We start from the raw sequence: 17,989 nt of genomic DNA, 5'->3' as shown, positions 1-17,989 counted from the left end.
TACCTGAAAACTGAGGTGGTAAAAATAGGAAAGGTGGGAGCAAAACAAGCAAACACAAACACACATCACACATGAAACTGAAGCAAAAACAAACTCCCCAAACCTAACCCCCCCAAATCCCTCAAACCCAAAACAAAACTGATGAGCTGGAACTTTGGAGAAGGAGTTTCATCAGTGTTTGTCTTATTTTTTCTGTGGAACAAATGTACTCCTTTTAGCCTGAGGAGCCCTCATGCTATTCATTGAGCCATTGCTGTCAGATTTAACAGTAATGTCCTATTTCAAGTATCATTTTCTTTCTTACAAACCCCCAGTTTCTTGTGAATTTACATCATCTGCTGAGTTTCACTCAGTGAGAGAATATCACCCTTACTCTGACTTTTCTTTTTTTCTTTATGAATGGCCAAGAAAGCCCTAGTATCACAGTTTATTTTTTTTAGTTGACCAGGAGCAATATTTTTGATGAATGGAATATTTTCTTTGGTAAACAAATAGCAAATACCAACTCAAAACCAACCAAGTAAAAGTTTCTTTGGTAAAGTGAACATTAATGTCTTGGTTGGAATTAATTGAAAAATAAAACTTGCGAGTGTTTGCTGGAATCGTTCCTTCCCTCTTTATAGCAACTGAAAAAGTAAAACTTCATGAAGTAAAGACTTCAATATTATGAGGATGTGATTCTGAGTTACTTCTAAAGTGTCTTCTCCATGGTGGGGCTAAACCAATGCTATTAGAGCAATTATTAATAATCAATATTAACAAATAAGTAAGAATGATCTAATAATAAATAATAATAAGTAGTAAATCTTGGCATGCAGAGTCCCCTAGTAAAAAAATTCATTCATTCCACAGTCAGAATTCCATAAGCTTTGATTTCAAGTGCTGGAAAGAGAAGCTGACAAGTTTGAAAACGCCCTTCGTTTAAAAATACAATATCCCAAGGTATACAGAGACACAGTCAAGTTGGAAAACTACTATCTGTCATAAAACAAAGTTCCACAGAAGTCACTCTGGTTGACCAAACTGAATGGTTAAATTCTCACCAGAATCCACTTAACTGGGGGGGGGGAAGCGATAGAGAGAGAGAGGGAGTGTGTGTGTGTATGTGCGCGCACGCACTTAAATCAATGGCTGATTTAGAACACGCTCTTCAGAAAATGAGTTAGCAACCTATGATTTAAGAATAAAACCAATCCCCTCTTCAGCTGTGTTTTATAAATAATAGCCTAGTTGCAGGCCCCTTGGAGAGGGAATTGATCGCAGATCTATTATGCGAACTTGCCCTTTTTCGAGGATTGTACTTGTCCTTAGATTAAAGCTCATTATCTTCTAGCTGAGTGCATAACATGTTGGTATGATCACTTGGTGTGTTTGCAGGAGAGATTAAACAAGTGTGTAATGCACTAGCTATGATCCCCTGCACATATATTTAGAACTGTGTGAACAACAGTACATGAAATAGAAAGCACAGGTTTGCACTTGGTGTGGTTATATCTGAATCATTTGGGCATTTTTGCTGTTTGGAAAGACAATGGTAAACCTAAATCCCAAACATTACCCAGACATTAAAACAAAAAAAAAGTCTGCCTTGTGGTCAATAAGTCCTGTGTTTCTTCCTTGGAAATGTACTTTTAAGGGAGTAATAGCCCTCTTATGAAAAATCTAAAATTGGCCTGCCCTGTCTTGGGCATGCTAAAGTGATGGAACCCCTCCAGTGGTGTGACCCTGGGTGAGTCGCTTCATTCTCCTAGGTCTCGGTTTCCTCCTCTGCGGGGGGTGGGGAAGTTGCACAGCACATCCGCTAAGGTCCAGAAAGGGAAGGTGCTCTGGGGAAATGCTTACCACTACAGATGTCTAAATAAGCTACGTCTCTAAAAGGGAAAAATACTGTAGACGTTTGCCTCAAGTGTGACCAGGTTTTAGCTTCATTTTTATAGACTTAAAGAAATGCAGGGGTCTGGGGCAACATACACAGCCTCTTCAGAGCAAACCCTTTCTGTTTAGAACCTGTAGAAACTGTAAGTCAACAGTATAAACATCTATGCTCGTGAAGGTACAGAAAGGCCGTGCAGTGAGGGAGTGGGGGCACTAACGAAGGTGTGGGGAGGGGACCAGGAAGATGAAAGTGCAGCCAGTTTAGCAGGAAAGCTTGACTGTCATCACTGATAGATTTATATTGGTGGTTACATCTTCCAGTCATGTCCATTTACTTTCTTTCAGCCCTTTATCTCCCTGCCTGAAGTTTCTCAGTTTCAGGACTTATACTCACCAAAGAACTTTCTTTTCTCCTCTGTATCTCTGAGCAGGGATATCTCCTAAGCGAAGGCAGAGTGACACTACAAGTGGGAAGCTTTGGCAGATAACCATTTCAGTGTTCATTTCTCCTTCCTCAGTGATGCGTGGGCAGATGTTTCTGGGCATCCACGCAAAAAATGCATGTAGGGCCAAACCACAAACAGCTGTACCAGCTGGCCATTGCTTTTTGTTAAAATAGAAACACTGTCTCTGGGTTCAAGTAGACACCTGCTTTTCCTCCATCATGCCAGGTATTTGGGTTTGGTTCTGTGGTTTTTGGTGCTCAGAGCCTCCTGCCAAGAGCTGTAACTAATAAAGCAGATCCATTTGGTGACAAGCTACAAGATATTCCAAAATAAAATCGCCCCAATTCTGCAATGCTGGAACTGTCATTGGTTTAAAAGGTATATCAACCAAACCATACAAATGTGAAAAGTATATCGATGAGGGGATATGATAAACTTGTTTTAGATAACAAAACTGCCTCACCTGGGTGAATTTCGAGGTGACTCAATTTCAGCCCCTGGGTGATGGCCACTCTACCATGTGTCTGCTTCTGAGGTTCTGGCTTGCTTTTGCTGGCCAGAACTTTTACAGGCATCTCCTTGGGGTGTTGGGGAGCTAGATGAGATGGCTAAGACCTTAAACCACAGACCTAGCTTGGAGCTACTGCTCTGCAGAAGTTCTGGAAGCCTTATTGTTTGAACAGTGCTCAAAGCTATTTCTGCCTTGGAAGCTGACCTTTCAATCAGAAGGTTTTTGTCACAATACCAGCAATATCTGCAGTGTGAATAAAATAGGATTCTGCTTGCTAATAAGCTTTCTTCTATTCGATCTTAGTTGGAGAGACTATGCGTCTCTTAGGGTGTGTGTGTGTGTGTCTGTAAATTTTCTCTGATGACAACCTTTTGTTTTAAAGATTGAAAATATGCAATGCCCATTTCCCCGCCTTGTCTTTACTTTTTCTTTTTTTTTTGTTAACACCTATTTCTTATCCCTAAAAACCAAAGAAGAACTTTAAATTTGTTTCATTAACGTCATCTCTCTGCTCCTGATAAGACCTAGGGTGAAAAACACAATAAGCAGACCCTATCACACTGTTGTAATTTGGTCAACCACTCGGGTACTATCAATATCCACCATTTCTACACACTCAATTTCCTCCCGGTTTTCAGGGTTTTTCTTCTCTTTCCTTTTTTTCTTAGAGGGTGGCAAGAAAGTCAGTATCACAGGTAAAATGGCAAAGCAGTGAAAGAAGGTGACAAATGCTATTAAAAACAAGCACCTGAACAGTGTACAGGTCAGATTTGAAGGCACAGCTGCAAGAGGAATCAGGCCAACAAGATAGCAGAGGTAACTCTGTAAAATAGCTACCCCATGCACTTCCAGGGCATTTTTTACCCATTTAGTTCTCGTGAAATCCTTGCCCAGAACAAAGGTGGATAAGAGTGGAGCACAGTTGTCAATTGTGTAGTTAATTCCATAAATTAAGCATAGCACAGAAATGCAGTCCAGTTCTACTTTCCATAATGTCATGAAACCTATAACTCCAAACTCCACGGACACGACCGTTAGAGTGAGCCAGACATTAATCAGAGAATCTGCCACCAGGAATGCCGAGAAGAAGAGCAGGAACAAAGCACTGATGCAGGAGTTGTGCAGGGGAGCTCCCAGAGAGGAGGCGTATCGATCCATGTACACGAAGGATGGGTTGAAGACGATAAACTTCACCTTGGAGGTGACAGAAAGTCTCCTCAGGGTCTCCAGGAGATCGTAGAGTTCTTCTCTGTTTGTTTCCATGGTCTTGGCCACCAAAAACATTCTGGAGGCCACTACGTCAACCTCATCATTGTACTTTTTAGAGAAGATGATGTCCTCCTGAAAATGTGAAAACTGGGGGGCTTTCAGGAAGGAATTCCTCAACATGTCTGTGAAATTTTTCTTAGGCAAGCCAGTGGACACGTTGAGTTTCCGAAGGTAATTTAAATAGCTCTCAAACCAGGATATTCGCACAAACCCCTTGGTGTATTCTAGCACGTCTTCTTGGACACTAGTGTTCCAATATTCTATGGACTCGTATATGTAAAACCCAATCACCGGACTGTAGTTGCTAAAGTACTTTTGCTGGGCAGTAGTGTACTCAATGGTTTGCGTCGCAGTTGCTACGATGTTACTAAGGTCTGACCCTTCACTGACCTGCAGATAGCCCATTAAGGCAAAGGAAATATAAATAAGGTAAAAGAGAACTACAAAAGGCTTGACATAGGTGTTGGTTATCCAGTCACAGTAATAGCGTTTGAGGAAACATACCAATAGGTGACTCTCGTAAGTGTTCGCTTCCTCGCCGTCAGTCGTGTCCTCGCTGAATCTGGCTGTCAGGAGAAACCTGTACCATGCCGGCTTCTCCTGCAGTGCCTCAGGCTTTGGGACTTTCCTACAGAAGATACTATGCTGGTAATTGTTTTCTATGTAGCCAGTGAATACCAGGCTGGAACCGTAAAACGAGAGTACATAGAGGTAGTTGAAGAAGATTGCAATACAGGAATTGCAGCAGAAAATTCTGGCTGCCTCAATGTTCGTGAAAGGGCTGGCCCCTATGCCAAAGGTGACCAGGTACATGGCAGTGGTGAGAGAAAAGGAGAGCATGGAGTCTGCATAGACTTCTGCAGTTCTCTCTTTCACGTGTTGGTCTTCTCTAGTTTTCCTCCAGGAGGATAACATTTCAAAGGTCCCATATAATCCATGACCTGAGGAGGCAGAAAAAGACCAGATCAAAAAGTTAAAAGACCCATCTCTATAAAGAGGGGAACCAGCCTGGTCCTGGGGAACTCTGAGGTCAAAGGAAACAGCCAGTCCTAGTGGTGACAGGTGACAGGTGAATGTCAGTGATTTCTCCTTTGGAGAGAGGGAGACTCCTGTTTCAGTGAATCATAAATGTTAATGGACAGAGGGCAGATAGAGGAGCTAAGATCTTCATGCTTCCTGCTGCCTTACAAAAACTACGTGGACTTTTGCCTCTAGAAACCTGAGTAGACTTGTGCCTGTGTTTCTTGGGGATATTTATACACATTGAGAGTTTAGGGTTGTGGACGCAGTTTGCAGAATATTTGTTTGCCTTGGTTGTGGACCACTCCAGAGAGGATGCCTGGCTCCTCATCATTTTGTTTGTCATCCCCACAAGTCTGGCCTGAGGTCAGCACAGAGGAAGGCAGTGGGCAGAGGGTTCAAGTTAATGTCTCATCACCTCATTTAAGTTTGGCCAAGTAGAGGGCTTTAGGGAGAAAAAAAGCACTATATTTAATTTGAGCCTTGACAGGAACCTAAATCACAGCCTCTTTTTTTTTTTCTTCTTCTTCCCCAAGTATCAGTGCAGAAAGCAATAAATCTGAGAAACAGAGGGAAGCAAAATAAGTAGGAACAAGTTTGAGTGAACAGGAAGGATGGAAGGAGGAACAAGATTCATGTGAACTCTCCCTGCAGTGGATAAAAATTAAAACTCAGAACGAAGGTTTAGGGCTTGTCTTTTGTCTTCAGGGATCTGTTGGACCAGTTTGGGTTGTTCATCAATGACGTATCAAGCAGGCAGTGACTCTGCTGGCTTCTTTGCACTATTTTGCATTGGTCTCTGAGGGACAGAGCCAGACCAGTAACCTCTCTCCCAAGCTCCTTAGTGCCTTTGCCTCCTTGGCTAGTGTGCCAGTAATGCGGAAAGAGCAGAGGTACAGTATAGTTGCTCATGTTCTAACTTGATGCTAGTGCCTGAGACCAGATCTTGCTTAACTTCTCACACCTCACCTGGATGGAGCCAAACACTTCCTGGATGGGCCTCCCTGGGATTCCAGGCCACTCAGCGTTGAAAAGCACCCTGCAGACTGACCTGTTGGTGGCTTTCAATCACCCTTGTCTTGGCACTGGGATCAGCAGATCTCATTTTCTGCTTCTATGCCTTGGCATAGTCAATCCCATTATGGAGGATAATGAAATCTGTACCCTGTGGTACAATAGTCTTGTTTTTAAAGAGGAACTTAAAATCTCTAGCCAAGCGTAATGCTGAGTAAAGTGAGTCACTGTTCTCTTGTGTGTACACTAACTGAGCGCTCGTCTTCCCTCGTGCCCAGGCTGGTATTTATATACTTATTGTGAAGTCTTGGCCTTGAACTTGAATGCCCATTTCATAGTCATGATACAGGCCTGTTTCCTCAGAGGGATTTGGCATTTATCTTAATTTACTAGGCATCGTTTTATAGCCACTTTTAGAGGTCAGGTCAAAACTGTCAATTTGATCACTAGCACTGTGGCCCTTATTAAATTGGAGGCACCTAAACTCCCTAGACATGAACTAAGAAGTGCACTTGTTGACTGGCATCCTGTTGTAATTATGTTTTCGATAGTTAACGTCTAGTCTTAGGAAGGAAAACTATTTATTAAATCTGTTTCCACTGCGTTCTCAGGAAGGATTGACCCCTTGATGATGAGGGTAAAAACAGTACCTCCGAGGCATCTGCACCCGGGGGAAACCATTTCATCTGGGGTCATGTAGAATAAGTTCTGGTGGGCAAAACACATTTTAGAGTTTCACTAAAAATGGCAAATGGAGTTTTATAATAGCATTTTCTTGCTAGAAACAAAAAAAATTTTATAACAGGGTTTTAAAGTTGACTCATTAAATATGGTAAGAAAATAAAGATGCATATAGCAGGATTAGAATTAGTCATATAGTAGGATTTAAATTAAATCTGTTTGCAGTCCTTTTTAAAAATTGCTGTGATGTTTTATAATGACATTATCTAACCCTGACTCTTATTGGAAAATACAGTAAGAATCCATTTCTTACCTTGGTGTTGAATGATCTTAGAAGCTACTTGAGAAGAGGAATTTGAATTAACAGAGCTATTAGGTGAAAAGGGTAAGGACTGAGGGTCCAGAATGAAAATAATCGAAGTCAAGGAAAGGTGGAAGTAGGCTGTTAGCTTGTCTCTTGAGTTCTGTTGCTGCATTTTAAATGCCTTGTCCTTCTATAGTTGGATCATTTTTATTGAGTCCTGATTCTTTTTTGCACATCACATGTTCTTGGTTCTGGGGGGAATTCCAGAAAGGATTCTCATATTATTCATAGGGGCTTTTGGAAACTATGCGTCTTCTCCGTTCCTCTTGCTGCAGGGGCACGCATGCAGACACTCACAAAGGCCAGGAGAGGAGGCCCTGAGGAAGAACCTGTTTTAATTGATCACTCAGCGTTTGTTGCTAGTCATTGTTGGCCTTGCCTGCCAAGGCCCCCACCCTTATTCTTGATAAGCCAGATTCTTGTTTCTCCAGCCACCCTACTGGAGCAGATGCCTACACTCTGACCCCCAAATTGCAGTTGTGCACTGACTTCAGAGAGCTCTTTGGATTTCAGGGGCAACTGCTGACCCCATAACTGGGCCTCCTCACTGAAGCTCAGTCAAGGGGGGGAGGAATAAGTGCCAGCGGAGCCACGGGTGCTGCCCAGGGACGAGCAGCCTGGGGCGCCTCGCCGGCACCAGCCCTGATTCACAGCCGAGTATTTATGTTGAAGAGGTTGGTCTGTTACCCTCAAGAAGAGCTGAACTGTGGGGCCCCTGTTTCCAGGCCTGGCTGGAGGGGAGACATGTCCCAAGAGCCCAAGGACACAAGTAATGCCCTGCTCCTTGAGAATGTCTGCTCTGCCCATAATCACAGCTGAATTCCCTTTGGTTTTGGCCTTCAAGGGTGTTCTTTTAAACGCAGCCCCCTCTGGGATAGTGTGTCTGCTGAAGCAGCGTCCCTTCGCTCTGGGCTGTGGGACGGAGAATGGCGATGGGGAGGGTGCGCAGAGGAATCACAGGGAGGAGGATTTCACAGGGACTGACTCCGCCACAGTTTTCCTTCTAGCCAGCCCTGGTCTTATCTCTTACCTACTTCAGAAACTGGGCCACTGCAAACCAAGGAAAGGTAGGGAAGAAAGATTTCGGTCAGTTCTGTTCTTCACTTTCCTCTCTCAGCAGCTACCTCCCTTCCTTATTGTCCCCACCATCCATTGCTCTCTTAACCTTGGGGCTGGGGTCCAGCCAGCAGGACTCAGGCTACCTCTTACAGATGTAGGCAACAGATAAATACTGCTTGTGGATTGACCATACCTTTCAGAGGTTTGCCTATTGTTTGCTTCCATTTTAAAAATGTGCTTTAAAAGCAAAGGTGTTGCTGTCTGCTTTGTACTCTAGTTTTTAAATTTTCTCCATGAAGTCGGAACACAATAAGTGTCTCTATTAAATCTGACCAAGGGGACTGTATCATTGGCAGAAAGCATCACTTTGGCAGGGGACCGTTTTCCATTTCCAACGTTCCAAGCCTGTTCAAGAGGACACCCTGGTAGCGGGGCTCACGTGGGGAGCTATGTAAACATGAAATTCCAAACAGAAAGAGCCTTTGGTGACAAGAGGCCCTGCACATAATGGGAGCCTGGGCTCATTAACAGAGGGGCAGCTCCAAGACCTGGGGCAGCCCAAGACTAGAAGTAAAAGACTGTGTCGTGGTGAACATGCCAGGAACTGACCAACATTCCCAGGCGGTCCGTCTCTTACAGCCACAGTATTTAAGGCTGAAGAGGTGCCAGAGGGAATTGTTAAACAACACATACTGATTCTACCAACTTCAGAAGATAAAGACGCTTTTAAAGTATTCACTTGTCTTTTAAAAGCACATTCAAAATATTTGTTTCTGTTATTGGCTCATTGCATGTCTGTATAGTTACATGCATATGAGCATGTACATGTCAGCATGTGTCAGGACACACACACACACAGGCCCCAAGTTCTAATTGTTCCTGAGTGACTGCTCGGAGGCGGTGTGGGCTGTGAGCAGGGCCTGGGAATAAGGACAGTAGAGCTCTTCACCGCTGTTCAGATACACTTTGTACCAGGAGTACAATTTAAATTTTATTAGCAGTATACTTTGGGATTGTCATCCAGTAAAATCAAATATTAAAGGATTTAGGCTAATAATTTTTCTTCTTTTCTAAAGAATTTTATATCTTTATGTGCAGTTAACTTTCAGGCTTTGGAGCCAATGAAGGGAAAAGGCAGCACAGATGATAAATGACACTAATGGTGGAAAAACCTCAACTGGCTAATCCTCCAGTCACCTAGGGTGAGTCTCAGGATCACTCAGAGATTCAAACTCACTCTCACCCAGACTCTTTCCTGGGGCCTGATCAAAGCCTTCAAGGGTTGTTTATAATTCACTAAGGCAGGAGTCCACAAATGAATAGTTGAGAGTTAACTTAACTCTATCCAGTAGATACACTTCTGGAAGGTTGTTCATCAAGTCAATCATATTTTAAATGTGTTTAATGGTTTTGCTATCAGAGGCAGTCTGGGTGATTCGTTTATTTTTTGGTCAATGAATCACAGACAAATCGATCTACTTTGAACCTCTGGATTTTGGAAGGCAAATTTTTCTTAAAGATTCCTGCCCAGATTCTCCTGCCTGCCACAGAACAGAGGCTAATGCCTTTGGGTACACCTCACATTTTAGTCCTTTAATACTAGCAGGATTTCCTCATCCTGAGTTCTGAAAAGTAAGGAATACCTGTGAAAAGGAGGAGGTGAGATGGGATGGCTTGCTGATGAATGATCTTACAGTTTCAATGTGAAAACATTTAATATCAGGAGAAAGTGGAGCCATTTATAGCATGCCTGGGCAGTGCCAGATTTCATATACGAAAGTGAAATTACTACATTCTTCTAGAAAATCCATGGAGTATAATGAATGCATGAGCAAAATCTGCATAAAACATATTTTATTCTTAGATGAGCTTCGCTAAGTAGCTCCTGTTTATAAAAAGCTTTTCTTTCAATGTCGTCCACATAAATTGATGATTTTTGTTTTTTGGAGAAGAAATTTAAAGTGTGTATATGTCTGGGTTCAGTAACATCTGTTTTCTGGGAGAAGTTCATTAATTGGGTTACATTTACACTTTGCCTGTTATAAACATTTACTTTCTATGCTGAATTGTTTGGTTTATCACAGCCTGTTTTGTCTCACAGTTAAGAGTGAGAGTAAAGATGTACTCTGCTTAAGTTAAGACGGATGCTCACATCAGGGCGAGTACACACATCTTATTCTTTCTACCAGAGACGTGTCATGTTTTGGTAATTCTGATCCCAGCACTGGGTTTTAATCTGAGAAATGATTTTCCTTCACTAGAGAGCTGCAAGTAATAGTCCAGGAAATAAATTTGCTAACAGCTCTTCCTTGTTTAAAGGTATTTAGATACCATATGTATGTGTACTATATAAAATCAATGTGTACAACTATGGCCTGTAGTATATGCTGTGGTCATTCTGTAGTATCTTTTCATATAGAAGATATGTAATTTATAAATATATGTATATATGTCATATCCTATTCAAACACATTTCACATATTCACATATAAGATATGTGAATTTCTATTATCTATATACTATATATAGAGAGAAATGTATAGTACTTACATTCAAACATTCAAACAATATATGGTACATATGTTACAAACACATAAAATATATGTACAACATTAACTTACTGCATAATATATCATATTACATATTACATATGATATATAGGTAATGTGATATGTAGTATACATTATGCACCCAGATTATGCACACACACACACAAAATGAATAGTAGGTTGATATGAAATTTATTTCAGTGGTGAGGAAGAATGATGTTAGTGCTGCTACACCAGTCAATGCAGAGAAGGAGCTAGAATCTGTCTCTTAGGTTCCATCTACATTTTGGTTCTTGGCTGCTGAAGTAGCCTAGGTGAAGTGTGCAGGGTTTCCTTGATAATAACTATGAATCTGCTTGCATTGTGAGCTCCTGTAGACCCACCTGGTCAACACTACCCAGCCCCAGCAGTGACTTTGTGAGATCCTAATCCAAATGCAACAACAAACGTGGTGTTTTGCCTCATGGTTTGTTGTTGTTGTTGTTGTTGTTGTTGTTGTTGTTGTTTTTAAGCAGCTCAGTGACCTGATGCTACTTCTTGCCGCCTGACTTTCATGGAATCTACCACTCCCCTATTCCCTAGACTAGTTGGCTAGACCACCCAGAGGATACCCAGGAGACCTGGGTCAGAGACAAAGCACCCTTGCACTCCTCTGCCTAATGAGCTATGCCCTTCTGGACCTGTGCTCCTAGTCCCTCCTTGTCTTCTTTTATGGTTAAGAATAGAACAATAAAACGGATTTGTACCATCCCCTCAAACCTATTTCTCCCCACCCTCCCTTACTGTACTATGACTGGTAGAGCATAAGAATAAAAAGTGAGAACTACCCACAAAACTCGTTTACACAATCTTCTTGTAAATTAGTCCCACGATGACCATAGGCCATTACAAAAAAAAAATATTCAGGAGAAAACTTTGAAAATATTGTATGGAGTTACTCTCTTATTTTAAATCAGATGTAAATAAAAAGGGGAACAGAACCTCTATTAATCAAATTTCTCCTAGAAACTACTGAACCTATTCATGATTTATATCTAAGCAGAGTATTTCCACAGCATTCTAACATACTTCAACTCCATCATATAGATTGTTGTATTGCTGCAAATAATCAACTTCTACAATAATGTCTTAGGTTGAACCATAAGAAATGACCACTTTTATAGTTCAGAGATGGTCAGATACTGGTACCAGTTTTGTAGGTCAAAAATGGTTGTATCTGAGCAGTTTTGTATAGTTTGAAGTTTATTATCATCTGGCTGATTTTCCCCCCCATTTTTCTCAGGACTTTAGAAATAAAAATACACAAGAATACTCAACAGGAAGGCAAAACTTTTCAGGGTTGCCTAAGTTTAGAGCAAAAAATAATTAAGAGCTCCAGTTTCTCAGTTAGAACTAAATTTCTCGCACACAAACTTTTACCTCTGTATAAGCCTGAGCTCTGTATACGTCAGAGTCCAGGTGGCAGCAAATGAGAATGAATTCTTGGAGAACTGAACCCAATCTTCTGGTTTCTACTAAATACAGATCATCTTAGAATATATGCCTGAAAGAGGCCAGACATGCCTGAAAGAGGCCAGATATCCCTGCTGTGTTTTATTCTCCACCTAACACTTACATCCTTTCTTCTTTTCCCATCCTTGAATTGGAATGGCCTGGCTGGATGATTTAGAAGGAAGAAGGCACCCTAGATCTGACATTTGACCTTCTCAAAGTCCCAAACATTTGAAAGGGCTTGAAGAATATTTTTCTTGAAGAATTTTTTTGTCTCACTCGATCTTTGAGGCTCTTGTATCTTGATACATGTGAAGCAACCCTTATAAATAAGATAACCACATATAAACTAATATCCAAAATATCTTTCACCACAACTTCAATTCTCCCATTTTAGCTGAACAGAATGTACGTGAAGCAACAAACCTGCCAGATGAAGAAGGAAGAAAACCTTCCTTCTGTTCCCTTCTATATCCTCTCAACATTCCATTCCTTTCCTGATTTGTGTCTGATCAGCAAAGCTGTGGAAATATTAAGCCTGTAGGGAGAGCTTGCATATACAAAACCTATGCCAATTTCTTAAATCATACCCAACTGCAGGACAGCCTTGTAAATCCTCATCCTTTAAAGGAAATTCCAAAACAGATTAACATGTGTCAAATGTTTACAAACGGCAGTTGTACCTCAATACCTGGGATTAATATGGTTTGGGAAGAAAGGATATTACTTTATGCATAAGGGGTATGGATGAAATAAACTCCTCTCCAAATTATAATAACTAAAAAATGTCAATGAGCATTTAGGATACTGTGGACCTGTAAGAATCTCAGCTCTAAATAAAATGATCTGAGTCATATGGACAAGGGTTTTGGCAGAAGTGAGGTTGTCTAATATGCATGACACTGATTAAAAACATTCTAAATCCTGATGTATCTATGCTTACATCATTGCCAAAATGATTCATCTGTGTAGGATATATTCTTACTGCCAGAAATGTCACGTATCATCTTGGCTAGAAGCACACAGTCACATCCCATTATGGTGAACTCTCAGAGTTTATCCAAATTCTTTCCTATTCTGGAATTTTGTCAGGTTAATACTGCCTGACACACGTGGTCTTAAAATTTTCCATTCTAAATCTACTGCCATTTTGGCATTTGGCTGGATCTGGCCTTATGTGACCGGCAGCACACTGAGAATGTTTAGTTTGTTGAATTTTAAATCTATAATGTTTATCACATTATACACTGATTGTCGGCCAAGGAAATGTCTGGAAAGGAAAAAGAGGCTTTTTCTAAGACACTTTTCCTTCTAAATGAGGCCATATATTTAAAATTTTTTATTCAGTAGTATATTAATATAACAGAAAATCAAGCAATTTTGCTTAAATCTGCTTAGTTTAAGCATAGCCATTTTATGTTATAGACAGGCAGATTTAGAAACTGGACAAGCAGTTTATTGACTCATAGTGCAAAACCCTTAGCACCGCATTTCTTCTTGGTCATTTGAAATATTTATTGGCATTTTAGGACTGGTCATCAAAAATCCAGAATTAAACATTGGCTCTGGATGCAACATTTATGAACGTGCTCTGGCTTATATTTCATTTTACAGTCAAACTCTGAGAATGAAGAGTTTATCTGAGAAATACAGGAGGGCAGCCATCCTAAATCCAGACACTACTGGCTTTACGAGCATATTAAGCACCCATTACATGGTGCAAAGTATTTATTGCAAATGGGCCTTAGCTACTAAAACGCGCAGCTTTCTTTCATGTTGTGACTAAGTAATTTGAAATCTCTTTGAGCTGAAAATGTACAGAAAGGTTGCATACTGACTGTCAGCGGGGAAAACTGCGATCAAATCAATACATGTAACATTCCTCACAAATTACAAACGAGGGTGTATTGGGTACCTGCGGCGCTTGGTCTCTTTCACTACAAATGCCAGATTTTGCTGAACTGAATTCATGTCAAGTTCACTGATACTCGCTTTCTACGGAGTTGTGGCATTCCTCTTTCTGGATTTTTTTTTAAGATGCTATCTTTAAATTTTAAGTATTGTAATTTATTTTACTTAATAAAATTAAAGACGTTTTGAATATTTCCTTTCATTTTACTAATAGTGAAATAGATTTTTTTTAGTGAAATTCGTTTTAAGAAGTTTTGAGTATTACTATTTGGTTTTGCTTAAAAATGAATTTTAAGAAGCTCTAAATACTGTAATTTTATTTTACTTAATGCAGGTAGTTTTTAGAAAGTTTTAAATATTGTATCATTCTTTGAGCATACTGGGAACTACTCAGAGTGTCATAAAACCAGGAATGATAGTCCTTTTTCTAGCCCTAACAACCTTTTTCCTCACCTTGAGAACCTTACTGTCTCCCTTCAGTTTCCCACAAACCCTTATCCCTGTTTATCTTCCTCCCACAAAAACAATCACAACAAAAAACACTGTATTTTTAAAATGAAAAGCTAAAAACAACAACAGCAACAAAAAAATCCCAAACCACCCAAGCATGTGACTAATCATGAGCAAAACATCTTAATTTAAATCTTGACTCAAGCCTCTGTGGAAGCTACTAATCCCCAGTCGTTACTCACTCTTCAAGGAACCGCCCTGTATTCCACAGCCAACACACATCATCTGGGGTCTATTTTCAAGAGGCAAGTTATGCTGCCATCTTAACAGACTGCATTCAGGAGGAAATGCAGCAGCCCCTTTCTCTGTTGTGTTCAGCAGTGATGAGTAAACCGGTCTGGTAGATTCACAGCATGCTCAGTCTCCATGTAGTGCCCCACTTTTCCACAAATGCTCCTCGTATACGTTTATTGCCTGGGTCTAAATTCCCGCAGGCCACAGAGCATCGAGGGCACACGGCATTCTGCGGCCCTGCCGGCCCTGCATATTATCGCTCACCATCAGGCCTCTGAGATTTCCCGAGGATATTCTTTTCTGTTCTCCTACCCCCAAACAGGGCATAAGGCATACTAATGAACTCCACCAGAGTTACTTCTCAGCCAATGAGAAATGCCACTTCATTTGTCATGTCACTATCTGATTCCAAATGACATTTTAATTTTGCTAAAGTTAATTGATGAGAAGTTGCCAAAGAAAAGGGGGAAAGCTAACTGTTGGAATCCTTGGCCCACGAGAACCCTGCCATCCAGCTTGCTGGGCATGCCATCTTCAATACCAGATGGGCAGAGTGACTGATACTCTATCATGATGACTCTGGCTTTATTTTGAACATTATCTCTATGAGCAAATTCCTGCAGCCCCCCCCCAAGAGAATATAGTAGAATTCTCAAACCATCATTTTAAAACATTCTCTTGAGTTCAGATAAGGATGGGGAATAGTTACCTTCCTGTTAATGTCTCACTTGTTGCCTTCAAAGTTCTTGCCCGTTTATCATATGCGTGATGTTCACATCGACTCTGTCCATCGAGTAGGGAAACTGAGGGTAGTGAACACTGTCAGAGTCCAACCCGTGTGCCCTCCCATTCCCCATTCTTGAGCTCATGGAAGGCTTCTTACTCCAAACACTGGTAACCTGAGGGGTTTTCCAGATGCAGAAATGCGCCCTGTCTTCCCTGGGAAGTGCTGGGGAACTCATGACCCTGGGGAGAGCCCTCAGTGACTCATACACCAGGTTTCTGATACAGAGTGCAGCTTCCAGCTTCCTCACCCCTCAAGGAGACCTCTGAGGTCTCTCAAAGGTCCCCAGTGGGACTGAGCTCCAGGTGCCCACAGTAGTAACCTGCTTGTTAACATACCCTGAATCGTCTTCCTTCCTGGTCCCTTGTCCTCACTCCCATACTGGGGCTTCCTGGGCTTACCTCCCAAACAAACCACTTGTAGCTAAATCCTTGTCTTCTGGGGAAGCCCAGTCTAAGACCCTGCGGCACAGAGAAGATTACTGTCTGCTGAATACCACGCAGCTACTTAATGGAGAACCAGGACTAGAACCCAGGATTTTGGACTTCTGGCACATTTATCAGATAAAGTTGCTTCTTGCCAACCACCAGCATCTTATAGAATTGGTCCCAGGGCTTCTGGGCAAAAGAAAGATGCTATAAATGAAACAAAGTTGTTAGACGGCTACTCCTTGGCTTTTAGGAACCCAGTCACCACCAGCAGCAGGAGGAAACAGAAAAAAAGAAGGATAGTAATTACCTAGCATGACGAAAGGGACTCCCAGGAAGGTGGAATTGTATTTCCCACCGGTAAGGTTGATGATTCCGGCCGCAGTGAGAGTGGCCAGGCTTATGGTCACCAACCCGAGCAGACCCAGCCAGGGCTTGCTGCGGACGCAGTCCTGCATAGAGCAGCAGAGGATGGCCATGGTGACCACCAGGATCAGGCTGGTGACCAGGTAACGTTCCGATACGCGGCTGGTCTTCTGGAAATCTTCCCTCAGGGACGAGGACGTGTAAGGGTACATTTTGACTTTGCTGTTGGATTTCTGGAATAGTCGGACGGTGTCACAGAAGCTGGACTCCCACCTCTCAGCCACCATGTCATTGAGACTGTTGATTGACTGCAGGTAGTAGGTGAGCTGGACGGCCTCTGCGGATTTCACCCGGTCCTTGCTGTGCACAGTGACACCTCCAAGCTGGTGCCCGTTGTACACTGCCCTCCCGTCCTTTAAGTGAGTGATTGGGTATGTGATAGCAAAATTGGTCCGGTTGGTAGCCCGAGCATTCTTTAGCTCTTCCAGAACATGCACTATGTCATCCACGATGCAAGTCTTATCGTTATTCAGGATACATATGTGGGCGAACGTGTAATTAAAACCAGGCCTCGGAACCTGGATCCTGGTCACAGCAGCATGCAACTAGGGGGAAAAAAGTGAGAGTAAGCATTTATTACCAAAAATAAGACATTAATAAGTGTCATTAGCTCTGTGGATTCCAATGTCTATTTTCTTTTTTTGGCTGGGGTGGGTGGGAGAAGGGAGTCACTCATGCTGTCTCTAAGCAAGAGTTCAAATTAAATGTCATAACCTTACATCAGAAATGAGTAGTCAGGATGTAAAACACACATTTGACCAGTGGTCCTCACAGTGTGCTCCCTGACCCAGTGGCATCAGCACAAGCTGGGAGCTTGCCAGAAATGAAAATCCTCAGGGCCCCCGCCTCAGACCTGGTAAGTCACAGTCTCTGGGACGGGGGCCTAGGAATGTGGGTTTTCACAAGCCTCCAGGGGATTCTGATGCAGCAAGAGTTTGAGAAGCACCAGCATTATTTCTCCATGTTGTGTTCTTTGTGACTCAGTCGATCTATAAATATCTGAAAATCTTATATAGGTCCGCCATTCAGTCTCCCCCGGAAACGGTGATGTCCAAAGTGAACTACGATGCAATTCCAAGTGCAGAGGTCCTCTGCAGGCCCATCCCTGGCTGCAGATTTTTAGGGCAGAGAAGTGATTTCTCCATTCAGTTCAGTCACTCTGTGACATAGAAGACAAGGGGTTGACTTTGAGGGCCCCCGACTTCTCTCGATTTCCTCCTTTGCTTCTCTGGGAAGGGAGCTGTAACTTCAGGGGCTTGGCTGAGATACAGGGGAATCACACTCAAGGAGCCCAGTAGGATTTACTCTGTACACCTTGCCCTGAATCAGATTTGCCATGCCTAGTTCTGAGTGCCTGTGATTCAAGCGCACAGGGGAACACAGATACCCATTTAATAGCCCCTACTATATGCCAGGC

The 17,989-nt window shown here is 42.0% G+C and overlaps 1 protein-coding gene across 1 annotated transcript in view; it reads right to left on the bottom strand.

Annotated features, from left to right (window-relative positions):
* Positions 1 to 3,387: 3,387 nt before the first annotated feature.
* PTCHD1 (patched domain containing 1) overlaps positions 3,388 to 17,989 on the bottom strand; it is a 49,768-nt gene continuing 35,166 nt past the window's right edge. Inside the window, exons 2-3 of the mRNA XM_072956445.1 lie at positions 16,457 to 17,117; positions 3,388 to 5,042 (exon numbers count right to left, since the gene is read on the bottom strand). Of these exons, the coding sequence (XP_072812546.1) occupies positions 3,388 to 5,042; positions 16,457 to 17,117 (2,316 nt within the window). The remainder of the gene's footprint in view (positions 5,043 to 16,456; positions 17,118 to 17,989) is intronic.

This window comes from Vicugna pacos, chromosome X (assembly GCF_048564905.1).
Source record: "Vicugna pacos chromosome X, VicPac4, whole genome shotgun sequence".
Classification (NCBI taxonomy): Eukaryota; Metazoa; Chordata; class Mammalia; order Artiodactyla; family Camelidae; genus Vicugna; species Vicugna pacos.
This window is presented reverse-complemented; position numbering and strand designations above follow the sequence as displayed.